The 25753-nt window shown below is 37.1% G+C and overlaps 1 protein-coding gene across 1 annotated transcript in view; it reads right to left on the bottom strand.

Annotated features, from left to right (window-relative positions):
* PLA2R1 (phospholipase A2 receptor 1) overlaps window positions 1-25753 on the bottom strand; it is a 168344-nt gene that overhangs the window by 88776 nt on the left and 53815 nt on the right. Inside the window, 5 exon segments of the mRNA XM_021004945.2 lie at window positions 9751-9908; window positions 11781-11969; window positions 14075-14218; window positions 15080-15193; window positions 22245-22418. Of these exon segments, the coding sequence (XP_020860604.1) occupies window positions 9751-9908; window positions 11781-11969; window positions 14075-14218; window positions 15080-15193; window positions 22245-22418 (779 nt within the window).

Here is a 25753-nt window from a genome sequence, read left to right as displayed (position 1 = left end):
TGCAATTTCTACTCACTATTTGCTAAGCACACAGCTAATAGAAATTAATAAGAACACATGTAAGATGTCCACTAGACATCTTAAATTCAACACGTCCAAAACAAATCTCATTGTCTTTCCCCCTAAACCTCCTCCCCTCACTGATGTTCAGTTGTTTCAATTGTGACAGATTCTTCGTGAGTTTGGGGTTTTATCAGCAAGGATACTAGAATGATTTGCCATTTCCTTCTCCAGCTCATTCTATAGATGAGGAATTGAGGTAAATAGGGTTAAGTGACTTGCCCAGGGGTAACACAGCTAGTGTCTGAGGCGGGATCTGAAGTTATGAAGACGAGTCTTCCTGATTCCAAGCCCAGGGCTCTATCCACTGAGGCGCCTAGCTGCCTTCCTCCCCCAATGTCTTCCCTATTGCCATCCTCTAATGTCTAGTTCCTCACTATTGACTCCTCACTATTTCTCACCATTCTATATCCAATCTGTCTATTTCACCTTTACAACATCTCATATACTCTTCATTCTCTCCTCTGACACTTCCACCATTCTGGTGCAAGTCCTCATCACCAGGTCTATTGCAATAGCCTGCTGATGGGTTTGATTGTCTTAAATCTGTCCCTACTCTAGTCTTTCTTCCATTCAGTAACTAAAGTGATTTTCCTAACGTGAAAGTACAACTGTCACTCAATAAACTCCAGTGGCTCTCTATTGCCTCCTAAATCAAACATAAAATCTTCAGTTTTGCATTCAAAGCCCTTTACAACCTTGCCACCCCTCCTCTTTCCCGTATTCCTACACCTTACTCCTTGCCACGTACTCTGTTCTTGCTGTTCCACAAACAAGACACCCCATCTCTTGGCATGACGTTTTCTCTGGCTCTCCCTCAGCCTGGAATATTCTCCCTCTTCGTCGCTGCCTATTGGCCCCCCAGCTTCCTTTAAGTCCCACCTGAAATCCCACCTCCTATAGGGAGCCTTTCCCAACCCTTCTTAATTCTAGTGCCTTCCTTCTGTTAATTATTACCTATTTATCCTGTAAATATAGTTTATTTGTACATAGTTGTTCGCATGTTATCTCCTCCATTAGATTGTGAGCTACTTGAAGGTAGGGACTGTCTTTTGCCTCTTTTTGTATCTCCAGCACTTAGCACAGTGCATGGCACATAGTAGGTGTTTAATAAATGTTATTGATTGACCATATAAGCTTATATATGTATCTACTGTCTCTCCTGTTTGAATATAAGTTCCTTAATAGAAGGGACTGTTTCAGTTTTATTTTTGTATCCTCACTGTTTTGTGGTATTAAAAGCATCATTTTACAAATCAAGAAACTAAAGCATACAGAGGTTTAGTGACTTGATTAGGGTCACACAGCTTGTAAGTGCCCGAGGTGACATTTGAAGTCAGGTTTTCCTGACTCCAGATCTAGTACTCTATCCACTGTGCCACCCAGCTGCCTCAAATGAGAGAATTCAGGTAGAATTCAGTAAATAGTAAAGTGCTGTACAAATACAAACTATAATTATAATTATTGCCTTCAAGTATTTGAAGAGCCATTATGCACCTACATTAAGCACCTAACATTAAGACCTACTATGTTCCAGGCACTGTGCTAAGCACTGGGGAGACACAGAAAGGCAAAAGACAGTTCCTGCCTTGGAGGAATTCACAATCTAATTGGGGAGATGACAAACATATAATATATATATATATATATATATATATATATATATATATATATATATATATATATATATATATATTATATATATTATTTATATGTTATATTAAATATATGTAAAATATTATTTATTTATATTCCAGGCCCAAATAAGCTCTATACAGGATAAATAGGAAGTAATTAACAGAGGAAAGGAACTAGAATTCAGAGGGGCTGGGAAAGCCTTCCTGTAAAAGATGGGATTTCATAATTTTATTTCACAAAAGGACAAAAGGGAGAGGAGAGACAGTAGAGTGTAGTAGAAAGAACCCTGTATATGAAGACTAAAATATAGGCAATAATACGTAGACAGAAGAGGCATGGTAGAGCTGGCCTCAGAGCCAGGTAGAATTGGATTCAACTTCTACCCCTGACACATAGCAGCTGTGTGACCTTACACAACTCACTTAATCTCTCAATGCTCAGAGACTTTAAGTTGTAGAGAAGGTATCAATCTGAATTGTTAGAGGAAATTTCCTCATTTGAGACTTATCTTTACCAATGTAATCACAGTTCTAATCCCAATTTCTAATGCTTGGACTATACACCTGATAGGGTTGATCCTCACAAAAATCAAATAATAATAGTTAACATTTACATGGCACTTTAAGGTTTGTAAAACACTACACAAATATTATCCCATTTTATCTAAGTTTTACTGCCCATATTTTACAGAGTAGAAACCTAAGGTTTAGTCAGAAAGTTGAATAACTCACTTGACCCAAGGCCATCTATTGGAGTGGTAGAAACAGATCTTGAGACCAGATCTTTAGTCTTCATATGCAGGGCTCTTTCCACTTTACCACACTGTCTCTCCTCTCATATTTGTCCTTTTGTGATAACACCTCAGAACAAGGATTCTTAACCTGGACTCCACCTACCATACAGATTTCAGAGCACGCACACACAAAAAAATTACATCTTTATTTTCAATATAATTGGTTTCCTTTATAATCCTTTGTATTTATTTTATGCATTTGAAAACATTGTTCTGAGAAAGGTCTTATAGGCTTCACCAGACTGACTGCCAGAGGGGTCCATGACACAAAAGATTAAAAATTCCTACGTTAGAAGTTTCATTGGAAGCTTCAAGCAATCTTTCTATTTAACAGCACCAAATTAAACTAAAGAGAAGCATGAAGTGTCTAATCTTAATGACCGTAAGTGACCATAGTAGCCACAGACACACCCTCTTCATAGCCATGCCCAATCATTTTGGCCTACTGCCCATTTAGAAAGCTATATTTGGATATCCTCTTTGTTGGTAATAAGCTTCTCCTTTGTTCTCACCTAGCACCCTTTGATGTACCTTTCTAATGAGTTTGTTTCATATTACATAATTTCAAGAATCTGAGATTTCATAAGTATAGGTATTTCTTCTACCAATACAGATGGCAACCCTGCTACTCCTTTAATAGTAAACAGTCCCTGAGGGAGTTTAGAGGTGCAAAATTCATTACTGAGAAACAATACTCAGAGATGAGTCTGAACTAAGCAAGGCTCCTCCCCTCTCTCAGTGGATGACTGGCATACAGCATGTCACTCAGCTATCACTTGATAATGCTCTTCCAGCTTGTTAATAATTGCCAGCACTATACTGGCATATCCTTTGGGAACCCAGGGTCATCTCTATACCATGATGAGTCTTCAGAAGATTAGTCTCAGTGGCACAGTGGATATGGTGCTAGCTTTGGAGTCAAGTAGATCTAAGCTTAAATTGTCCCTCAGCCATGTCCCAGCCATATGACTCTGGGCAAATCACTTAATTTCTCAGCCTGAGTTTCCTCATCTGTAAAATGGGGTAATAGTACCTATCTCACAGGATTGTTATGAAGAGTAAATAATACCTAAAAAGTGGTTAGCAAACCTTAATGGACTACATAAATGCTAGTTGCTATTATCATTACCATTATTATTATTATAATTATTATTATTATTGCTGTTCTTATCCTTGATAATAATGGTGGATAGACAAATAAAACAGACAGAGCATCTACTGAGAGTCAACATCCTTGTCTATAAAAATGAAGTTGGACTAGATAATTTCTAAGTCTATTATCCTAGGAGTCACCATATTATTAAATTTATAGTCATTTATGTGTTTTACTTACCAACTACATAAGAAGCTACTTCAGGGAAGGAACTGAGTCCTCTTTGAGCTTTTTATCTTTCCTAGTACCTAGCACAGATGCCTGCACGTAAGAGGTACTTATTAACTGTTATAAATTGAATCTGAATGCTACGTAGTTGGGTCCAAATTATCTAAGAAAATGAATTATAATACTCTAATAAGATAACATTTGTTAAAAGCACAAATGAAACTTCGCATAACTACATTTTCTCACTCATCCTATCTGTCCTAATACTCCAACATCAATTGTTCTTTCTCTTGTGGCCATTTCCATTACATGTTAAAATGTGTACATCTCTACCAACCTAAAAAATCTCTTCTTCCTGTAATTCTCCTATGCTGGGGAGCACCATGCTAAAAAGGAGTCCATGTTGGTGTGGTGACAGGGGGCTCAGGTTTCAAACCTAGGTCTGCCACTTAAGATATGTGTGTAACACCTGCCCCAGCAGCTTTTGGCTGAATGGTAGCTACCTCTCCTCGCACTCCCTGGATTCTGTGGCCCAAACATAATACGGAAAGGTAGAGCAAATAGCCCCAAATGAGAACTGGGAAGGGGAGCCGTCAGGATCCTGCTGGGTCACAAGCTCTGTTGGTACTTTGAAAAAGCCAGAAGAGTGCTTTGTGTCTCTTGTCCTTTTCTGGTGTTCACTCTCAGTGTTTACTCTTTCAGTCTGACTGGCACACTTAGGCCTTTGATCGCATGGGTGGCTGTTGGGGTGGGAAGGAGCTCAGCTCATGGAAGTACTGGGCACCTGATTTGGCTGCATGGGTGTTAGCCACACGTGAGGAGAGACAGAGAAGAAAGCTCACTGCTTGGGTTACCTGGGGGGATATTCCCAGGACTCAAGCTGAATTATTACAGACTATAAGTTTTGCTTGTTTTTTGGCCAGAAGGTAGAGATTGTTCATCATCAGTCATGGATGAGGACAAGGGAAGCTCTAGCTTGGTAGAATCATTTCCTTTTTCTCCCCTTTGACTCTGATATTAGGATGGGGGATGAGGGGATATTATATAACATTGAAATGTCTATATCTAGCTCTTCCCTTGACCCGTCCTAGGTAATCATTTAAAATGGTGAGGTACTCTCTTGATCCAAGAGAACCCCACAAAATCATGCAAGTCAAGGGTCCAATTCAAGAACACCCATGAAACATCCCGAGCTATCAAGGGCATGCATATCTGAAAAGCTACCTAGTATTTGAAAGATATCATACTGAAGAAACAATTACCCTTCAGGCAGTATAATGGTGGAATTGGCAGGTGTGCCCAGGCTAAGCAGTGGGGTTGGACACAGTGTCACTGGCCCAAAAAGAGTGCTGAATTCTTGCTGCATATGCTTAAAAATGCAGAGAGTTAATGCAGAACTGAAGGGTTTGGATGTGGATTCTCTTGTCATTGAGCATATCCAGGCTAACAAGGCTCCCGAAATGCGACGGTGTACTTACACAGCTCATGGTTGAATCAACCCATACATGAGTTCTCCTTGCCATACTGAGATGCTACTGAAAAGGAACAAATTGTTTCTAAACCAGAAGAGGAGGATGCTCAAAAGAAAAAGATATCCCAGAAAAAACTGAAGAAACAAAAGCTTATGGCCTGGGAGTAAATATGACATTAGAATGCAAATAAAAGTGCAATGATAACAAAAAAAAAACACAAACAAAAAAGAAATATCTATATCTACATATTTATATCTGTACCTATATATTTATATATACACATATATACATACACATGATAATAATAGATGATAAACACAGAAGAGGATGGGCCAGAGGTCAGCTGGGGCTAATCCCACTGCTTGGACATAACCCTGTTATACTTCAATATGTTTATTTCCATTTATAGGCAATGGACTTTAGTTTAAATGCTGACTGAATGAATTCTGTGTAGAAGAAAAAGAGATTGGCCCCTAGAAGTTGGGGGCCACAAGTTGAGAGCTACGAATTATTATCAGAACATTTACACCCTTACATAGGAACCTGGAAACACTAGGGAGTATGTAGACGTTGTGAAGGCTTGGACAGCCAGGACTATTCACACATGCATGGGGTAAGTGAGCTAGTAGCTCAAAGTTGGAGACCAGTAAGTTCTCTCACTCATGTACGCTCGATGGAGCTGGTACAGATTCAGCTCAAAGCGCCACCTGGTGGTTCACCCAGAAATGCCACCCCAAGTTGCTGCTCTAGCTCCTCCTCCTGATGCTAAATTAAATACTATCTTATAAGGGGAATAAGTGTTTTGTGTACAACTTCTGATAAGTCACAGCTTCTTGGGGCCTCAGTTCTGTCATATATAAAGTGAGGGGTTGTGCTAGATGACCTCTAAGCTCTAACTCTGTGATCCATTGTAGCTGCCACTTGCTTGATCTCTTCTCCCAGTCTATCATTATATCTACATGTACCTACATAAATACATAAATACACACATCTAGGTCTATATCTATATAGTGTAAAAGAAGGACTAGCGCCTCTGGTGTGAGGCCTTGCTGAGCCCTTTTCAGGGTGCTCATCTACCTTTGGTGTCCACCTGTGACCCAGATCTCACCTGTGACTCCAAGAAGCTGTAGTATGTGCAATGGCCACACCCCAATAATACCATCTTGGCAGATGGGCTAAACCAGGTTGAGGGTAACTAACAGTCCTCAAACCCATCAGTGAATTGGGAGGGGGATGTCTACCCCAAGCATGTGAAGACTTTCCCCAGCAGAATGATCAGATAAGAGCAATTTATTCTAAAGGCCATGAAGGAAGCTGATAATGGAGCCGTGGGACACTTAGAGTTTAGTCAGATACCGAACATACCATGGTCATCCACTGCATCTGGGGCCACTGCCAGCTGTCCTGAATTTTGTCCTGCTACTGGACTTTGATGACTCAGAAAGACAGAGTGAGGCTGATAACTCTGTGCAACTCTGCCTCACTTCAATCCAATTCATGTGCAAGTCGAGACATCACCTGTGATGTCACTGGTCCTCTGAAAATGACAGCTTTTTTTCCCCCTTGAAGCCAGGATCCTTCTGAATATTTGTATGTATTCATGGCTTCCATTTTATCTTTTCCAAGACGCAATAGGTTGTACTAGATGACCTTTAAGGTCTGCACCTGGGATCTTGGGATATTCCACTGAGCTACCTCATTATCAAAGGTAGCAGAAGCCCCAGAAATCAGACAACTGGGGATAGCACCTCTCAGTGCCCTCACTGACAGAGAACGGCAAAGAATTAAGGTTCAATCACAGGCAAATCGGATAGCTTGCTCATTCTTAATATGGCACTCATTCTAAAACAACCTTTTCTCAGCACATAATAGAAGTAATTATCACCTTAATATTTCCTCCAGACTAAATTTCACCGACACTATTTTATTATTTTATTTCTTCTTTCTCACTGATTTCATCATCTTTTCTTTTTAAGGTCCCTTCTCATTCTTCCAACTTATGAAATATTCATTCAATGATATTTCTTGAGCATCTATATGTGCCCAGCACTTGAGCACCAACTATATGCCCAGCTAGAGATCTTGGGATACACAAAGAGATGGAATGATAGCACATAGTATCAATATATCCAATAGAAATCTTTTCTTAGTCCCTTTTCTTCATCTCCACTTGCATTTTGGAAAGCTTCATCTTTTCTCATATCACAACTACCTCAGAGACAATGAAACAATTCATGATCATTTTAGATACCTCATTTTCTCTCTCCCTCTTTTCCACCTATGATTAAGTCCTAACACTTTTATCTTTCTCCATAAGAGCATCTGACTGAAGTCAGAGAACCTAGGTTCAAATTTCATCTCTGACACTATGTGAATTGTGCAAGCCTCTTAATGTCTCTGGGTCTCTGTTCCCTCATTCATAAAATGAAGGGGTTGGACTGTATGATTTCTGCCATCTCTCTCACTGATGATCCTATAATAAAGAGGTTCTTAATCTAAGGACTGTGAGTTTATTTTTGAAAACAATATTTTATGACTATATTTCAATATGAGTTATTTCCTTTGTAATCCTATGTGTTTTATACATTTAAGAGCATGATTGTAAGAAGGTATCCATAGGCCTCACCAGATCCTTTCATCAAAGGGGTCCATGACCCCAAACAGGTTAAAAATTACTGTCATAGATTGATCTTTGTTGTCGTGTTAAAGGCAATAATCTGATCTGGATCCTGTGATTTGTACATCTTCTATAAATATATATTCTTACTGATACCTCTTCCTCATCAGACAACTCACCTTTAATGTCTCCTACTGTGTGACCAAGGTCAGTCACTTAAAATCTATAAGCCTCAGATTCTGGCTGGACATAATCATCCCTAAATCATACTCTCAGATCCTACTCTTTCAAATATGCTGTTATCAAAATAATATTTTCTGTTTACGACTGATCATAAAATACTGTTAAAATCTCCTTTAAATTTCCTTGACAAACAGGTAAAAGATCAAGATTGTCATAAACCTAGTCCCTCAATTTGAGGGGAAAAATCTGAAAATTATATAAACTCACACCTGGTGCCTGAAAATATCACTATAGCTCTGATTTAGAGAGGTGTGGATTTTTATTGTAAACAGGGAAAGAACATGAATCGAATAAAGCTGTCAACTTAGATATTTTTGAGACTAGTTGGGGGTGTCACTGTTACAGAAACACTTCTGACTAGAGAAGTAGCCATTTGGGGTCAGGGGCATGGTTTCTCATGGAGTTCTATGGGAGTGATGCATATAGCCTGCTTTTTTTATTATTAATTTTTATTTATTTAATTTTTAAATTATGGAATAAAACAAGCATTTCCATAATATAGTATAATAAAAAAGATGATTGCACACGAAACTGCAAATCTGTTATGTACAGCTTGGTATTCCTTTTAAATATGTAATAAAGTTATCACATAAATTTCTCTTTTCCCCTTTTATCTTTCCTCCTTTCCCTCCTCGCTCCCACTCTAGATTTGGCTATCATTAGACACAAATATGTGTATACACACACACACGCACATGAAAATCACTCTATACATACTTCTCTTTATCAGTTCTTTCTCTGAATGCAGATAGTATCTTCCTTCACACGTCCTTTGTAGTTAATTTGGGTATTTGTAGTAGTCAGAATTACTTATTTGCTCAGAGTTGTTCTTGAAACAATATTGCATATTACTGTATACTATATAATGTTTTCTTGGTTCTGCTCATTTTTGCTCTTCCTTATTTCATGCAGGTCTATCCACATTTTTCTGAGATCACCCAGCTTATCATTTCTTATAGCACGGTAGTATTCCATAACAATCACATACCACAACTTGTTCAGCCACACCCCAGTTGCCACCACAAGGAGAGTTGCTATAAATATTTTAGAATATATAGGTTCGTTTCCTTTTTCCTTAATCATTTTTGGAAATAGACCTAGTAGTGGCATTGCTGGGTCAAAGAATATAGGCAGTTTACTAACCCTTTGGGCATAACTCCAGATTGCTCTCCAAAATGGTTGGATCAGTTCACAATTCCACCAACAATAAATCAGTGTCCCAATTTTTCTGGTATCTTGAGATTGCTTTAATTTGCATTTCTCTAATCAATAATGATTTAGAGTATTCTTTATATGACTATAAACTATTGTGATTTCATTATCTAAAAACTGCCTCTTCATATCCATTGACCATTTGTCAATTGGGGAATGACTCCTATTCTTATAGATTTTATAAAATTATATATTTGAGATATGAGATCTTTATCTGAGAAACTGTCTATAAATTTTTTCCTTCAATTTTACAGTATCCTTTCAATGGCAGTCATGGATTCTCATGAGTCCTGACCTACAGAGTTCATAGGGTCACTATGACCCTAAAAACAATAGCCTTCCAGTAAACCAACTCAACCTTCAAAGACTCTTAGTGATGATGGGGGAAACTTACAGATTGCTGAGCTGAAACACAGAGTTGGCTGCTGTTGAGAGAAATATTGGGCTCTTGGGTATGCCAGTTAGTAAAAGTGACTGAAGAGCCATTAGACCATTCAAAGGCAACTGGCTTGCTATGGCTACTCATGCCGATCCATGTTTCCGATACATTTTCTGTAAGAGATCATAGGAGGTTATTGTTTGGATCCCTAATCTGAAAAAGGAGGTCATTATTTCAACTGTTTAATAAAAGTTTCATTTTAGTTGTGAATTCTCTATGTGATTGAACTAGTTTAACTGTCTTTTCAAAATGCTTAGAAAACAACAACAACTTTGTTCTGTGTTCTAATCTGTAGTAAGAGATACAGGCTTTAAAAAAAAACACACAAAAGATTCAGAACCTCCACATCTGAAGCAGCGTATAGGCTGGAATCACTACAAAGCTTAAGTGAAGTCATCTCCTCAGGGATTCTTGTTAACTTCCCCAAACCTATGCAAAGCAAGAAAGTGACATCTAAAGAAAACTAATGGGGAGGGGAGGGAGTGGAAAGTAGAACAACTAAGGTGAGAAACACCTCTTTCTGATGAAGAAAAAGAAACACCTATTTCTTAACTTCTCAGTTCCATCAAGCAATTGTTACACTTTTTTATCTGGTTTTTTCCCTTTGTTTTCTGTTTTCTCTGTTGTTTTTTTTTTTCAATATGGAAGAAAGTTGGTTGGAAATCCTAGAGCGAAGGAATTGGGAAGAGAAGCTCTAATACTCATGAGTATTAGAAAGGTGAATGAGGTTCAAACAACCTAGTCAAAATGAATATACCTCTTTGTAACTGAGAGAGAAAAATCAGGACTAACCCCTGGGAAATAAGCAGCTCTGGAGTACTTTTCATTCTGAGCAAGTCCTCAATTTGAAAGCAAGCCACCAAGGAGGGCTTTCGACTCCAAGGGAAAATTCAAGGTCAGTTGATAAACAGAAGTTAAGTGTTAGGGAAAAAGGCAATGGTCGACTGCATTAGGCCTTTATTTCATTACAAATTTACTTTACCAGAAGGACTTATGTTACTAGTTAATGTATACAATAATTCTTTTTCTTGGCCTGGTGTCCACAGATGGACAGATTTCAGAGGGTCTGTGAACTTGGATAGGAAAATAATTACAATTACTATTTTCACTATGATTTATTTCCTTTGTAATTCTTTGTATTTTATTTTATGCATTTAAAAATTCTGAAAGAGAGCCTCTATATGGTTCACAAGACTGCTAAAAACCAAAAAAGCAAAAATAGTTAAGAAGCCCTGATCTGGGGATGACTAGGCAGCACAATGTCACCTAACTGGACTTGGAGTCAGGAAGAAGTCGGATCAAATCCTTCTTTAGATATTTACTAGTTATATAAACCTTAAGTCACTTAACCTCTCTTAGCCTCAGTTTCTTCATCTGTAAAATGGGAATAATAATAGAGGACAATAATTTCCACAAGGTTGTTGTAAGGCCTAAGTGAGATAACAGCTATAAAGCTCTTTGTAGACCTTATAGCGTTATCATCATCATCAGCAGCAGCAGCAGCATTTAACTTCAACTTAATAAACAATAAGGTTTACTGCTTGGATTGTATGCATAGGGCATACTACTACTGGCAACAACATCACTAAACTAGGAGTTTGGTGGTCTTTTACCGTTTGCAAAATTTTTGGTTCAGTGGTCTCCCTTTTCAGCATCGAATCTTCAAAACTGAAGTCATAAAATAACAGTGAATGCCACACTTGGTGTCATACTTTAAAAACTATCATTGTGTCTATCACTTTGTCTGCCTAAAATATGTGAATGCCTTTAAATTTTTTCTGAACCTATATTTTGTGAAAATGCTGAAACTCTATATTGCTGCATATATTCTGAAAATAGTACCCCAAGAACATCAAAATCAATTTAAAAATAGATGGATTTATTTTCTATCCCACTAATAAAAAATATGTCCTACTACATTATCATGGGCTTAAGGTCTAGAAGCAATTAGAAAAAAGGTAAACCAATCAACTTTAAGAACTCACCATCTCTAAGAAGGGTTATGAAAAACTCCATCTCTGCTAATGAAGCTATGTCGATCAGTTCACTGTTATTGGACTGACAAGAATGCAGGGCAGTCTTCCAGGCTTTTTTTTCTCTCTGAAGCTGGTAGCAATTGTGATTATAAGGATTCCAGCCTGGTTCACAGTGGGTTGGGTAGTATTTCCAGGCATCTTTTTCATTTTAAAGACATAAAACAAAAACATATTATTCATAATCACAGGTAGGGATAGTATTATCTTTTTAAATGAATAGTGATATTATTAATTATCTTTATTATCTATTTTTGCATGTGATTTCTGAAAACTAAAAACCTTTTAAGATACATGAGATGATGACAGAACAATATAATGTCAAAAGGAAAAGAGACCTGAGTGTTTAGATAGAGAACCAGCCTTGGAAACCAGACAACCTAGCTCTCTGGTACATACTGGTTATGTGTCCTGACAAATCACTTGACCTCTCAGGGCTCTAGGCAACTCTCTAAGACAATAAATTGCAGATAAGGTACCAACCTGAATTAGTAGTGGGAATTCCCTCACCAAGGAGTTCTCTATACCAGTGAAATCACAAGTTCAATGCAGTCTGTTTCTCACAGATACCTGGTTTGGTAGGTACAAGGGACGTACATCTGACCTCACAGAGCTCTTTGTTTCGTGCCACAATTTTTTTGTGTTACAGTCCTCTGAACTTGTATTTTATGCCCTTCCTAGACTTTGAGCTTCATGAAGTCAGCAACCATATTTTATCAAAACTTAGTATATCTGCCAGTACCTAGGACAAACATTAACCATTTAAAAATGCCAGCTGTGCACAAAGTAGCACCTAATAAATGTTTGTTGAATGTTGACTGGCAATAAATTAATGATTTAATTCCCACTTTATAGAAGGAAGGAGGGAAGGAGGGAAGGAGGAAAAGGGAGAAGAAAACAAGAGAGAGGAAGAGAGAATTCTTTGTGAATTTCAGCAAATTACTGAAATATTGAAAGAATCTCTCTATAGAGATGATAAATTGACTTATTACTCTTCTAAATTCTGTAAGAACTTTGGGAATGGATATTTAGAGGAAAATAAAAACATAAACATGAACTATATTTACTTATTCTAAGAGAAAACCCTTACAACTGACGATCCAGGTTATAATTTGAAACAACTGAGTTTCTCCTAGCTATGATGAATCAATCTATCAGCATTTATTAAGAACCTGTGCTAAGCACTGGAGATGCAAAGAAGAGCAAAAGATGGCCCCTGCCCTCTATAAACTCACAATCTAATGGGGAAGACAATATGCAAACAAATATGCACAAACAAGATATATATACAGGACAAACAGGAAATGATGAACAGAGGAAAAACACTAGAATTAACAGGGCTTGGGAAAGGCTTCCTGCAGAAAATGGCATTTTAATTGGGACTTAAAGGAAGTTAAGGACACCAGTAGGCAGAGATGAGGAGGGAGTGAATTCCAGGCATGGGGGACAGCCAGAGATAATGCCCTGATTCTAGAGAGTGTCTTGTTTAAAGAAAGTATATTGAGACCATGTTGGGGTGTAAGGTGTGAGAAGACTGGAAAAGTAGGAGGAGGCTAGATTACGAAGGGTTTTGAATACCACACAGAGGATTTTGTATTTGATTTTACAAGTTAAATTCTAAGATTTATATATAAATTCTATTATTTTAATGATGAGAGAAAACATTTGGTCTTTCTCTTTACCTTTTGGACTAAGTGCAGATTTCTAATGACCTCCATAAAAGAGGAGCTAGATCTTAAAAAGAAAATTAGTTGGGCTAAAGACTTGTTACTAAAAGTTGTAGACTTTTTCTCCATTGGGCTTATCAGTGATGCGTGGAATGCAGTGGAAAATCACTGAAGTATAGAGTTGTGTAAAACTCGCTTGTGATTTAGTCAATTTCCAAAGGGATCATGAATGAAATTCAGGAGTAGATTTAGATGAGAAACAGGTGTTGCATGTTCCAGTGCTCGAAGAATGAGAATTCCAATGGGAAAAACTGAAAAGGGGAAATATTTGATATGCTAAAGTTATCTTTTCTTGTTTTGTTTTTGTTTTTTAGCAATATCCTAACCATATATGTAGAATTCAAGATTCCTTTGGAATAGTAGAAATTATGTGGATACAAATATTTTATTGGATAAATGTAAATCAATATCAGCAAAGTGTGAATTATGTATTATCAACAGATGGAGGGAGATATTCAATTATGTTGAGAGGAATATTAAACAACTTATAAGACTAATTAACATAAGAAAAATAATTACCAAATACTTCATGTTCAGTGTGGTTTAAATATTTTTTACAAACATAAGGCAACCAAGATTCACATTCACGACTTCGCCAGGACTGCGTCATCAAAGAATTGAATGTTCCACAGTGATGTTTAAGAAATGGATCAAATTTTACATCTGAAAAAAACAATAGCTCTTTAAATTCCCAAAGCAGATATAATTAATTTATCTAAAACTTTTCTTGGCATCCACTCATAGGATTTCAAGCTAACAGGGAATCAGAGGTCATCTAGTCCAAACCCTTCATTTTACAGGTTTAGAAACTGAGGCTGAGAATGGTTAAGTGACTTGCCCAAGGTTACACAATCGTAACCTGTAGACATGGTATATAAACCTACGTCAAGTGACACCAAATCCAATGCTTTTCCCCCTATTCCATGCTGCTTTAAAGAGTGTGACTCTTTAAAAAAATCCTACGTGACTTGTTAGATCATTAATAGTACCTTGAAAAAAATGACTTAAAAGAGCATCTGCCAAATAACACACTAAATAAAGGGATGATTTTGTTTCTTGAATAGATAAATATTTTACAATTTGTTACTATAAAAAAAAGTAGCTGACCCCAATTCTGGCTCTGACCCAAATTCTTTCTTCAACCTTGGGCAATTTGCCTAGCTTCTTGGCTTTTGATTGTTGTCTGGTACAAGTGTTCTTGCTTTGTAGGAGTTCAGTTCAGCTTTGGTGCCACTAGGTGGAGCTATAGATAGAACACTGGGCCTGGAGTCAGGAAGACCTGAGTTCAAATCTGCACTCAGACACTTACCAGCTGTATGATCCTGGGAAAGTCACTTCAGCTGTCTGCCTCAGTTCTTCATCTGTAAAATGAGCTCTACAAGAAATGGCAAACTGGTCCAGTATCTTTGCCAAGAAAACCCCAAACGTGGTCACAAAGAGTCAGACACGACAGAATGACTAAACACCTATTAAGCCTTTGAGATGGTGTTATGTTGTAGTATAGCTAAAAGCCACAATAAATACCTGGACTCCAGTTTAGGTAGGTGAGCGGGGTGCCATCTGACCACTGCCAGCCAGCAGCCGCATCCAGCTGATTCAGACCTATCCACACATCAACTACTTTCGTACTTATATGCTCTGAAATGAACAAAATTAATAGAATCACAGGTTTGGAAAAAAATTACCTTTCTTATTTTTCAGGACTTATGGGGCTTGGTATTTTGGACTATATCTACCATAAAATATCAGCCTTCTGGTAACATAGTATCACAGCCATGAGGATTCCTTCCATAATTTTCTTAGAGGCTTCTCACTACTTCAGTGAGAGCAGCACTTGAGTTAAAATGCATTTCCCCCTTTATTATCTAGAAGTCTTAAGTTTTCATAACAATCTAATATATGGAACAGTAGAAACCAAAAAGTGCATGAAATGTTCTATGATAATAAGCTTGAGTTCACTCTCATTTTCTTTCTTTTTTTAAAAAATTAATACTTTATTAATACTTTCTATGTTATATAACACATATTACAGCTATTTTCAGACATAATCCTCTTCCCCAACTCCAACACACACACACATATATATATACTTTAACCCTATAACATGCAAAGTTAGGCAACCTAACCTAGGCTTACTTTCACTTTTATGGGATCCACAGTCACCTGGGAGAATTTTGCACTTGGTGGATTAAGAAGTAGGAGGGAAGAAGGAGGAAAAGTAAGGGTCAAGAGGGATCAATACATAAGCTTTTAAATATATATTGGACTTCATTTATGAATGATATAAGGGGTTCTTAATGAAAAAACTCCCTTTAACAATACAAATCAGTAATTTCTCTGCAACTTAGAGACATAACAAAATCACACTGGACCCTGAGAGGTTAAGTTGTTTGTCTAGGGTCATACAACTAGTATGTGTCAGAGGCAGGGTCTGAACCTCCACAAACATTTCCTGAATGCCTCCTATGTGGCAGGCATTGCTTTCAATGCTGAGGACATAAGAACAAAAATGACACAGCCCTTGCTCTTATAAGGACAAACATGATGTATGGATTTTTAATTAAATACAAAATAAATACATATGTAAGTATCTACAGAATAAATACAAAAATAAATACAATGTAGTCTAGGGAAAGAGGATACTAGCAGTTGAGGAGAGGGAAGCATGAAGAAAGGCTTCACGTAGAAAGCGGTGCTTGAGCTGAGAAAGAAAGGAGATTGGGGAAGGAGAAGCGGGCTAGAGAGAGACAGAGACAGAAGCTTTTAGAAGTTCTGAGCACTGTGGTTTTTCCCTTTTGTTCTGATTCTTCTTTCACAATGTGACCAATGTGGAAATGTTTAACATGACTGTCCATGCATAACCTGTATCAGATTGCTTGCTGTCTTGGGGAGGGGGAAGGGAAAGAAAAAAACTGGAACTCAAAATTTTACAAAAATGAATGTTGGAAACTATCTTTACATGTAATTGGAAAAAATAAAATATTATTAAATAAAAAAGAAGTTCTGAGCACAAGGAGGATAAGGGTCTGAGAACAAAAGACTTCAGACTGATTTTGGATGCTGACATACATACATGGAGGCATACACCACCCCACTGCCCAAACACATATTACACCTCAAAAAGTATCTGGCTCAATCTCAACGTTCATTTGTGTTGTCGATGCCCCATGCTTCAAACTCAGCCCTCTCTAAATTCTGAACTCTTGCCTGAACTCTGATTTGTATTCCTGAAATGACTCAACCACTGAGCCTTCCCTCCCCCCACCCAATATTCTAAGCCTGCTTCCAGCCCTCTATGACACAGGGCCCTTCATGTCCCTGGATCTACAGTGCTTGCCTTCTGTTGTCTGCCTTGACTGACCTCCCTGGACCTAACCTCCAGCCCATCTGACTTACAGAATCTACAAGGTACCCCTGCTTTTGCTAGATCCTGATCCTCATCCTTCCTGGCCAGTGTGATCCCATTGCCCAACTGTCAGAGGGAATGAACCCAAATGATCTAGGTTTGACTCCTGGAGCTGTCATTTACTGCCTGTCTGACCTCAGGCAAATTATTAAACCTCTCTGTGCCTCAATTGTTTCATCTGTAGAATTAAGGGGTTGGAATACATTTCAATCTTAGCTCCCTTCCAAATCTACATCTTTGATCCTAAGTACTATCACAAAGTCTTTAGAGAGAACCATAAATCTAAAAATCCAATGTACAAGCCACCCAAATGCTTCTTGTAAGATACAAAAATGTCACTTTAGATCAAAACAGGTGCCACAAATATCTAATTTATCAAACTGTGAAATCGTGTTTCAACTTGATAATTGAACATTCTGTGTTGCTTTGTGTGTTCACTTCAAAGTGACATTTGAAGAGGCAAACTGATTTGGACAAAAATCTGGCATACTATTAAACAGTGTGAAGGAATACCTAGTTGATCTGTGGGGCTTTTCACCATTTCAAAGAAAACAACAGCGATTAACAAAAGTTTTCAAATGGGACTATCTCCTTTAGTTTTTGATGGATGCACATAACATTTGGAATGAATATAGTGTTAGTTTTGGGAATCAGAGCAATTGTTTCTGGAACAACAAAGTAGGTGACAGATAAAGTTTGTAATAAAATCAGGCAATGCAAATATCGGCACAAGCTGGTAGCACAGGGATTAGTCAAGGGGAGGCTGGCTTAGTCGAGGTTAGGTAAGATATCGATGGATATTGAGACACAGGGCACTGATCCACAGAATTGAGAGACAACTACAGGGAGAAACTATTTAGGACCTTAGGGAGCTCCCCTTAGGGAAGAAGTTGTTCTGACAATGTTCAAATTCAGACTGAAGGCTTTTATTCTCAGAACCCCAGATTTATTCTCATCCTTGGGGTCAGATCTTCTGAGGGTTCTTCTTTTTCCTTTTCCTGCCATGATTATGGCTCTGACAGAGAGGCTAACCCCAAACCTAGCCTTAATCACTAAATGGGCATTGCCTCAGGCAAACTGAGACCTGTCAAAGACCTCAGCTTATAAAGGACAAGGTCTCCCACTGCATCCTGGGCCATCTCCAGTAGTTCTGATCTATATCTCACCACTGGACCCAGATGGCTCTGGAGAACGTGAGGCTGGTGACTTTGCATGGCGCCCCCTCACTTAAATCCAATTCACTTGCATGTCATGGTATCAGCTCCCTGATATCATGGTCCTCTTTGAGTACAAAGGACAATAACAATAACAACAACCACAAAAGCAACACACCAATGATAAATGTTACTCACCACTGTGTGAGGTGGCAGAATGAGGCCTTAGCTATGAGACATGGTGGTAAGTGATGTTCACAGAACTATTTCAAAAGATACATCAACACTACTAGAAACAATTGAGGCCCTTTCTACCAAGGAGAGAAGTTTCCTAAACTTGATATGAGCTAACACTGAACACACTAAAAATAGTGTATGCATGGGAAGTACCCTGCCAAGTTACTTAATTACATGGTAATGTAAATAATCCACTGTGTTCTCCTAAAATTGATTAATCATCATTACTTTCAACAGCACACTGAATCTGAAAGGTACTAGGGTCACAGTGGGAGGATAGGAAGAAAAAGAGGGACATACTGATAACGAAGGGAAAAGTCCTAGAGTCTATATTTTAAAACTTTAAATCCCATGAGGGAAGAAACTAACCTAACCAAACCAAAAGTGATTTTTACTAAAAATCTAACTAAAGTGATCTTTACTAAAGCCCAAGTCTGACCCTATCACCCTCTCTCCTTCACTCAATAAACTAGTGGCTCCCTACTATTACTTTCAAGATCAAACATAAACTCTTCTGTTTGGCATTTAAAGCCCTTCACAACTTAGCCCCCCTTTCTAATCTGTTTGCACCAGAGGTGTTAAACTGGGCCTGCAAAACTCTGCAGTAAGGCCTGAACCAGATTAAAATGGAATCGGGAAATATTGAACAAAATAAATAAAAATACAACAAAATGCAATAAAACATAGACAACGTTAATTTGTAATTTTCTTGTAGCCTGCAGGGATCTCTTTCTTTTTCAGTTTGACACCAAAGTATTACACTCTCTTGCCTTTTACTTGCTTTCTGACCCAACCATTCTGGATTACTTGCTGTTCCTCACCCACAATACTTCATCTCCTAAATGCCTTTGTACTGGCTGTCTTCCATTCCTGGAATGCTCTTTCTCCTTGCCTCTCCCTTCTGATTTTCCTGGATTCCTTCAAGACTGCACACATTCTTCTGTCTTTCTTTCTTTCTTTCTTTCTTTCTTTCTTTCTTTCTTTCTTTCTTTCTTTCTTTCTTTCTTTCTTTCTTTCTTTCTTTCTTTGCTTTTTGATGAGGCAATGGGGTTAAGTGACTTGCCCAGGGTCACACAGTGAGTGTTAATGTGTCTGGGGCTGGATTTGAACTCAGGTCCTCCTGACTCCAGGGCCAGTGCTCTATCTACTGCACTACCTAGCTGCCCCAACAAATCCTATTTTCCACAGGCATTAATGGTCCTACCCTTCCCCAAATGCTAGCTCCTTCTCTTTCTGATTAGTTTCCATCTATACTATGTATTTGTCTTTCTGTGTGTGTGTGTGTGTGTGTGTGTGTGTACACACACACACATACACACATATATGTATATACACATGTATTACATATATGTAGTATGTGTATGTATATATCTATGCATATTTTCTCCCGTTAGAATATTTGTCAGTCAAGGAACATTTATTAAGACTCTTACTATGTTCCAGGCATAGCACTAAGTTGTAGAGATACAAAGAAAGGCAAAAGACAGTCCCTACTCTCAAGGATCTCATTGCACAATGAAGGAATGTGAGAGAGACTGTGTTTATTCTTTTCTTTGTATTCCCAGCACTTAGCACAGTGCCTGGCACATAGTAGGAGCCTTAATAAATATTCATTGACTGACTTAAATACTTGTTGACTGATTTACTTACTTCAAATCCTCTTCCTGTTTTGAGCACCTAGCACGATGGGCTTGTGAAAAATGGTCCTTGTATGTTAAAGGTTAGAGTATGTATCAAATTGTACTTTGAAACAACTCAATTTTAAAATATTTAAATGTTGATTTTCTAAGCTTACAACAATTATGAAATGTTATTGTGTAATTCTTTGTGTAACATACAATGGAAGTGTAAATGTAAATAATATGCATGTGTTATTTATGTTTACATGTTACATTTACATGATGTAAATAATACCAAATTTCAGTGTCTATGTTTGGCATAATTACACTGCTTAGAACTGAAGTGAAAAGGTAATTATCCATTATCTATTAGTAAACTATGAGATAAGGCATTAGTGCAAACCAAAATCTTTGTGCACAGCCCAGCCCAGCGAAAACTGAGATGATCACTATCGTCTGGTGCTCTTCTACCATCTTTTTAAATCTTTAAAAATATTAATCAGTATGAAACATAAAATCTCTATGTTACAAAGGAGGAAATACGAGTTGTAGAAATTGCATAACCCAAAGTTTTCTATATAGATCAATTACAATCATTACTGAACCCTTGAGAGGACAGGCTTCCTTTCTCTGGCCTTTGTGAATAAGTTTCAACTTTGCTGAATGACTTTCAAAGTATAATTACTGATCAACAGTATTGAAAACAACTGGAAATGGGAGGATAGGTCTCATGTTCTATTTTTTTTTACATCTATATACATACACATACATGAATATATGCACAGCAGCATATAAATATACACACTGCATAATTTTATATATACACGTTGTATGGTAATATGTACAAGTATATGTATATATGTTATATAGATATATACCCATTTTCATAAAACAGTCATGAATCTATAAAGGTCTTATGTTTATGTGTATATATAGGATTTAAAGATTCATATATACACATATGTATATGTAAATATATATTTACATTCATGGCTATATGTGTGTGTATAGAGACAATATGCATAGATTTAGATATACATATACACACAATACATATATGTGATTTATTCTTTATATATATATATATATATATATATATATATATATATATATATACATATTTGTGTGTGCCAATACACACTTGCATACACATACACACACAGAGCATAGTGGACAGAACACTCAACCTGGAATTAGGAGTTCAAATCAAGTCTTAGAAACTTCCTAAATGTGTGACCCTGGAAAAGTCATTGAACCTCTGCTTGCCTCAGCTTCTTCTTTGGTAAAATGTGGATAAAAATAGTACTTACCCCTTAGAGTCATTTGTGAGGCTAAAATGAGATATTATTTGCAAAGTGCTAAACTATATGTACATACATATACACACATACATGTATATGTATAAACACACACATATTCTAACCACAGCCTTACAAATCCTACCACATAATGGAGGGGGATCAGCAAAGGTGTGCCATAGTATATAGGCAAGAGCACCACAGATTTATAAATGTTTTATGAGAACAGATTTATTAGGGCAACAAGCTTCAAACTGAAGCCTTCAATGGAAAAAATACAATAAGCAAAAAATAACAACCTGATTTTTTTTTTGTTATATTGCTTCGATCCCAAGGTTAAAAGAAGATAAAGAATATTACCTTCATTTGCCTCTCACCTCAAGGGAACAGCAGAATTCTGGATAAATGTAACTATAACTTATAGCACTTACCATAATTGTTCATTATTTTGTAGCATTGCATATAATTTCATTTTGTTATTGGTACTTACTTTTCATATATGTTCGTCCCTGCTAGATCTTAGATTTGGTCATCTTTGATGGCAGGGGCCACATATGACATTTATCTAGTGGGCCCTGCAGAGCCTATCACAAGGTTTTGAAGATAGCAGGTGCTCATTAAGTTTCTATTGAGTAAGTAAATGGAAATCTACTCTACTAAATGGACATCGGTTGTTACCAAAGGGTATGCTGGAGTTCTCTTCCTGCCACAAAGTCACCCTGTTTACAATTTGATATTCAGAGAAGTAAGTGAGGGCAGTTTCCCAGAGTGCCAAGTGGGATAATAAGTAGTTGGAAACTCCATGATAATAGGAAAACCACTTCCAAGAAAAAAACAAAAACAAAAACAAACAAAAAAACCTGTTTCATTTTCCATACTAGTCTTAGGGGCATGGTTTTGCATGGAATGGACTTGATTACTGACAGCAGTTATTTTAACTGGGTAGACATAAATATGGACCATTTATCTACTTACGCCTTATAAAATTTTCTTCTGTCCCATCCACAATACTTAGTAAATCACCTCCTTGCATCTTGCATGAAGAACGGGCCTCACTCCAAGACAGAATGGAAAAGAGATTGAATTGGTAGCAAATACGCGTGTTAGGATCCTTCTCCCAAAAAACTTCACAACTTATAGCTGTGGAGGCTAAAAACAAAGTCCATTAGAAAAACTCCCACTATCATTTTATGCATTAGTGTCTCTTTTCAGTAATGCCATAAACATAGTTTGACAGGACTAATATCTAATCAATTAGCTAGATATTCTGATGGATTCTCAAAGTACATTTGGGTAAAGAAGATTATAGCATTACAATCTTGAAAAAGGCAAAATGCGTAAATCTTCATGGTCTTTATCCCTAATTAGGTCTTTATGACCAAGTCCTGTCCTGTATTACTCCATTGGATTAAATAGGCTCAGCTAAGAATGCAAATGAAATTTTCGGTGATGAGGTTATGATCCTTTCTTTAAGCCTTAATTATGAAGCAATTTATTCATAGAAAAGAAGTCACATATGTGTTCACATCAACAGCAGGGTTCGTGTAAAGTGCTGCTACTTTGAACCTTTATTTCCAATACATAGTGATATAAAGGGTTTATGTTTGACATAACTGGCTTGGAATTTTAAAAAAATGATTTAGCAATAACATCTTTAGTTGTATGTCTAGAAATGCCTTTTCCAAGAAGTACAAGGGGACAGTACAAATAAATCACTTCATATTTATTTTATTTTACAATAACTAAAGCCTATTTTTATATTGCATGGCGTATCCCAAATGAAGTAAGGCTTTCAAATGACATTGAAACTGGAACCCTGACAGTTTAGGAAAGGAAACTCCTTCAGCCAAAGAGGAGATATGTTAAAATCCACTTTCAAGGAGTTGGCCAAAAGTTTCACAACATGATTAAAAATAAATTTAATAAACCACACAAAATTGGGCCAGGAACTTGCCATTCCCATGAAACATGAGAGCATCCATATCAAATTGGGATGCTATTTACACCAGATTTTTTTTTAAATCACGAACTGAGGTGAACAAGGAAAAACAGCAACAAAAACCTCACAACTATAGCCATCTGAAATAAGAACACCAGTATTTTAAAATCAAAATGCTGATCAAGCCAGAATAAGCATACGATTGATGAAAGTCAGTATATAATTTAGTGCCATAATTAGAAAGCATGCAAAATAAATATAGTAGAAATTCGGAGGAAAAAAAAACAAATAAGAGCTAGAGTAGTAAAGGAAGGTTTCTTGGAGAAGGGGCAATATAGGCTATGTTCTAAAGGATGAGGAGATCTGGAAAGGCAGAAAAGAAATGAGAAAGTATTCCAGACATGTGAACAAAATTACAGAAGTGACAATAACCATGGTATAGAATTTGTGAGACATTAAGGACAGCTCATCTACAGAAGAGAATAAGTATTAGGAAATTGGGGAAAATAAGTTGGGTTTAGGTTTTGTAGGGTCTTATGAACAATATATACAAAACAGGAGCTGATGCTGTAAGAAACAGGGATCTAGGAAAGATTAATATGAATTGATGCAAAGCAAAGTATGCAGAACCAGGAGACATTGTATGCAATAACAGCAATGATGACCAACCGTGAATCATTTAGCTATTCTGAGCAATACAACGATCCAAGACAACTCTGAAGGACTCATGATGAAAAATGCTCTCCACCTCCAGAAAAAGAAGTGGAATCTGAATGCAGATCAAAGCACAGTATATTTCACTTTCTGTATTTTTATCGTGTTTTCCCCCCCTTTGGGCTTGTGTCTTTTTTCACAACATGACTAATATGGTAATATGTTTTGTATGATTGAACATGTATAACCTATGTCAAATTGCATATTGTCTCAGGGAGGGAGGAAGAGAGGGAGGGAGAGAGAAAATTTAGAACACAAAATTTTAAAAATGAATATTAAAAATTATCTTTATATGTAACTGGGGAAAGTAAAATATTATTTTTAAAAAAGAAAGGGAGCTATTAAAAATTTATAAGCAGGGGAAATTAATAGGATATAGGTGATATTTAGAGAAAATTAATTTGACAGTAGATAGAGAATTGATTGTTAGGGAGGGAGAATGAATGTTGCAAGGTACATCTCTTGATGTGATCCAGGCATGAGGTAATAAAGGTCTGCACCATGGCAGTGGCTGTGACAGTGGAGATGCACAGTTGAATCACACTGGGGGAAGCAGTGTGGTATATGGCAAATAATCATGATAAGGGGACAAGGCATTGGAAGCTTCTGTTTGAAGTCTGTTGCCACGATAAATATGTTTCCATAAAACACGTATAAATGTGTAAATGCTACATTTGGAATCAGGGGACTTGGGTTAGAATCCTGGCTCTGCCATCTACATGACCCTTTTCAAGTCTTTTAGTTTCACCAGGCCTCAGTTTCCTCATTTGTATAATGAATAGGTTGCAATAGATTCACAATTCAATAAATATTTATTTTGATTACTAATAATAGCCCCTACCTCTTAGGATTGTTGTAAGGACCAAATGAGATATTTATAAAGTACTTAAGCACAGTATCTGGCATGTAATAAATGTTCATTTCCTTCCTTCATTCCTATATCTTTGAAGAACAAGGTAACATATCCATTTGGTTATCACTACTGAATGCTGGGTTTTAGATTTTTAGGCTGGGCCAAAAATAATCAGCATGGGGAACGCTATCCACAAAGGCAGACCTGCAATTTGTCTCTAACTTATACAATGCCCAGAACACTGAGAGCTTGATGATTTGCCCAGGGTTGCAGAGTGTCTGAGACTGTATTTAAATCCAGGTCTTTCCAACTTCAGATCTAGGGCTCCATCTACAATGCCATGCTGCTTTTCAACATAGACTCCATCTTTTCCCCTTGCTCTTCTGTTAGAAAATGTTATCCACAATGACACCAAAAGCCATGAAACTCTTTAGCATGGTAAAATATACTGTGCTTTTATATACCATGTAGTATTTTTACACCACAAGAAATGACAGATAAGAAGAATAGCTAAGAAAAAAGAAAGTCAGCATGGCATGATAGATAGAGAAGCAGGCTCACACTTAAGAAAATTTGGGTTCAAATCCTACCTGTCTTTGATACTTCCTGGTTGTGTCATTCAAGGAAAGTAATTTAATTCTTCAGTGAACCCAGGCAACAGCCCAAAACTATAATTTGCAGAATAGTTGCCTAGTTTCACTGGTAAAAAGAATTTCCCAATCCTTATAGCAGTGAAAAGACAAGTACAGACTGAAAAATAAATAAATAAAGCAAGAGGCTAGGCTAAGAAATACAGGGAAGACTTAAATGAAGTAATTGTCAGAAAAATAACACATACATTGACTATTACAATGTGAAATAATAATATTCAAAGCAACAAAATCCATTAAAAAAAACAGCTTAGATGGGAATACGGAAGCAAATAGGGCATCTTTGTTGCTGTGTCATTAACAATAACATACACTTATTTTAACAAAA

This window comes from Phascolarctos cinereus, unplaced genomic scaffold, assembly GCF_003287225.1.
Source record: "Phascolarctos cinereus isolate Bilbo 61053 unplaced genomic scaffold, phaCin_HiC Scaffold_726;HRSCAF=1367, whole genome shotgun sequence".
NCBI lineage: Eukaryota > Metazoa > Chordata > Mammalia > Diprotodontia > Phascolarctidae > Phascolarctos > Phascolarctos cinereus.
The sequence above is the reverse complement of the archived record's forward strand: the minus strand, read 5'-3'. Positions and strand labels throughout refer to the sequence as shown.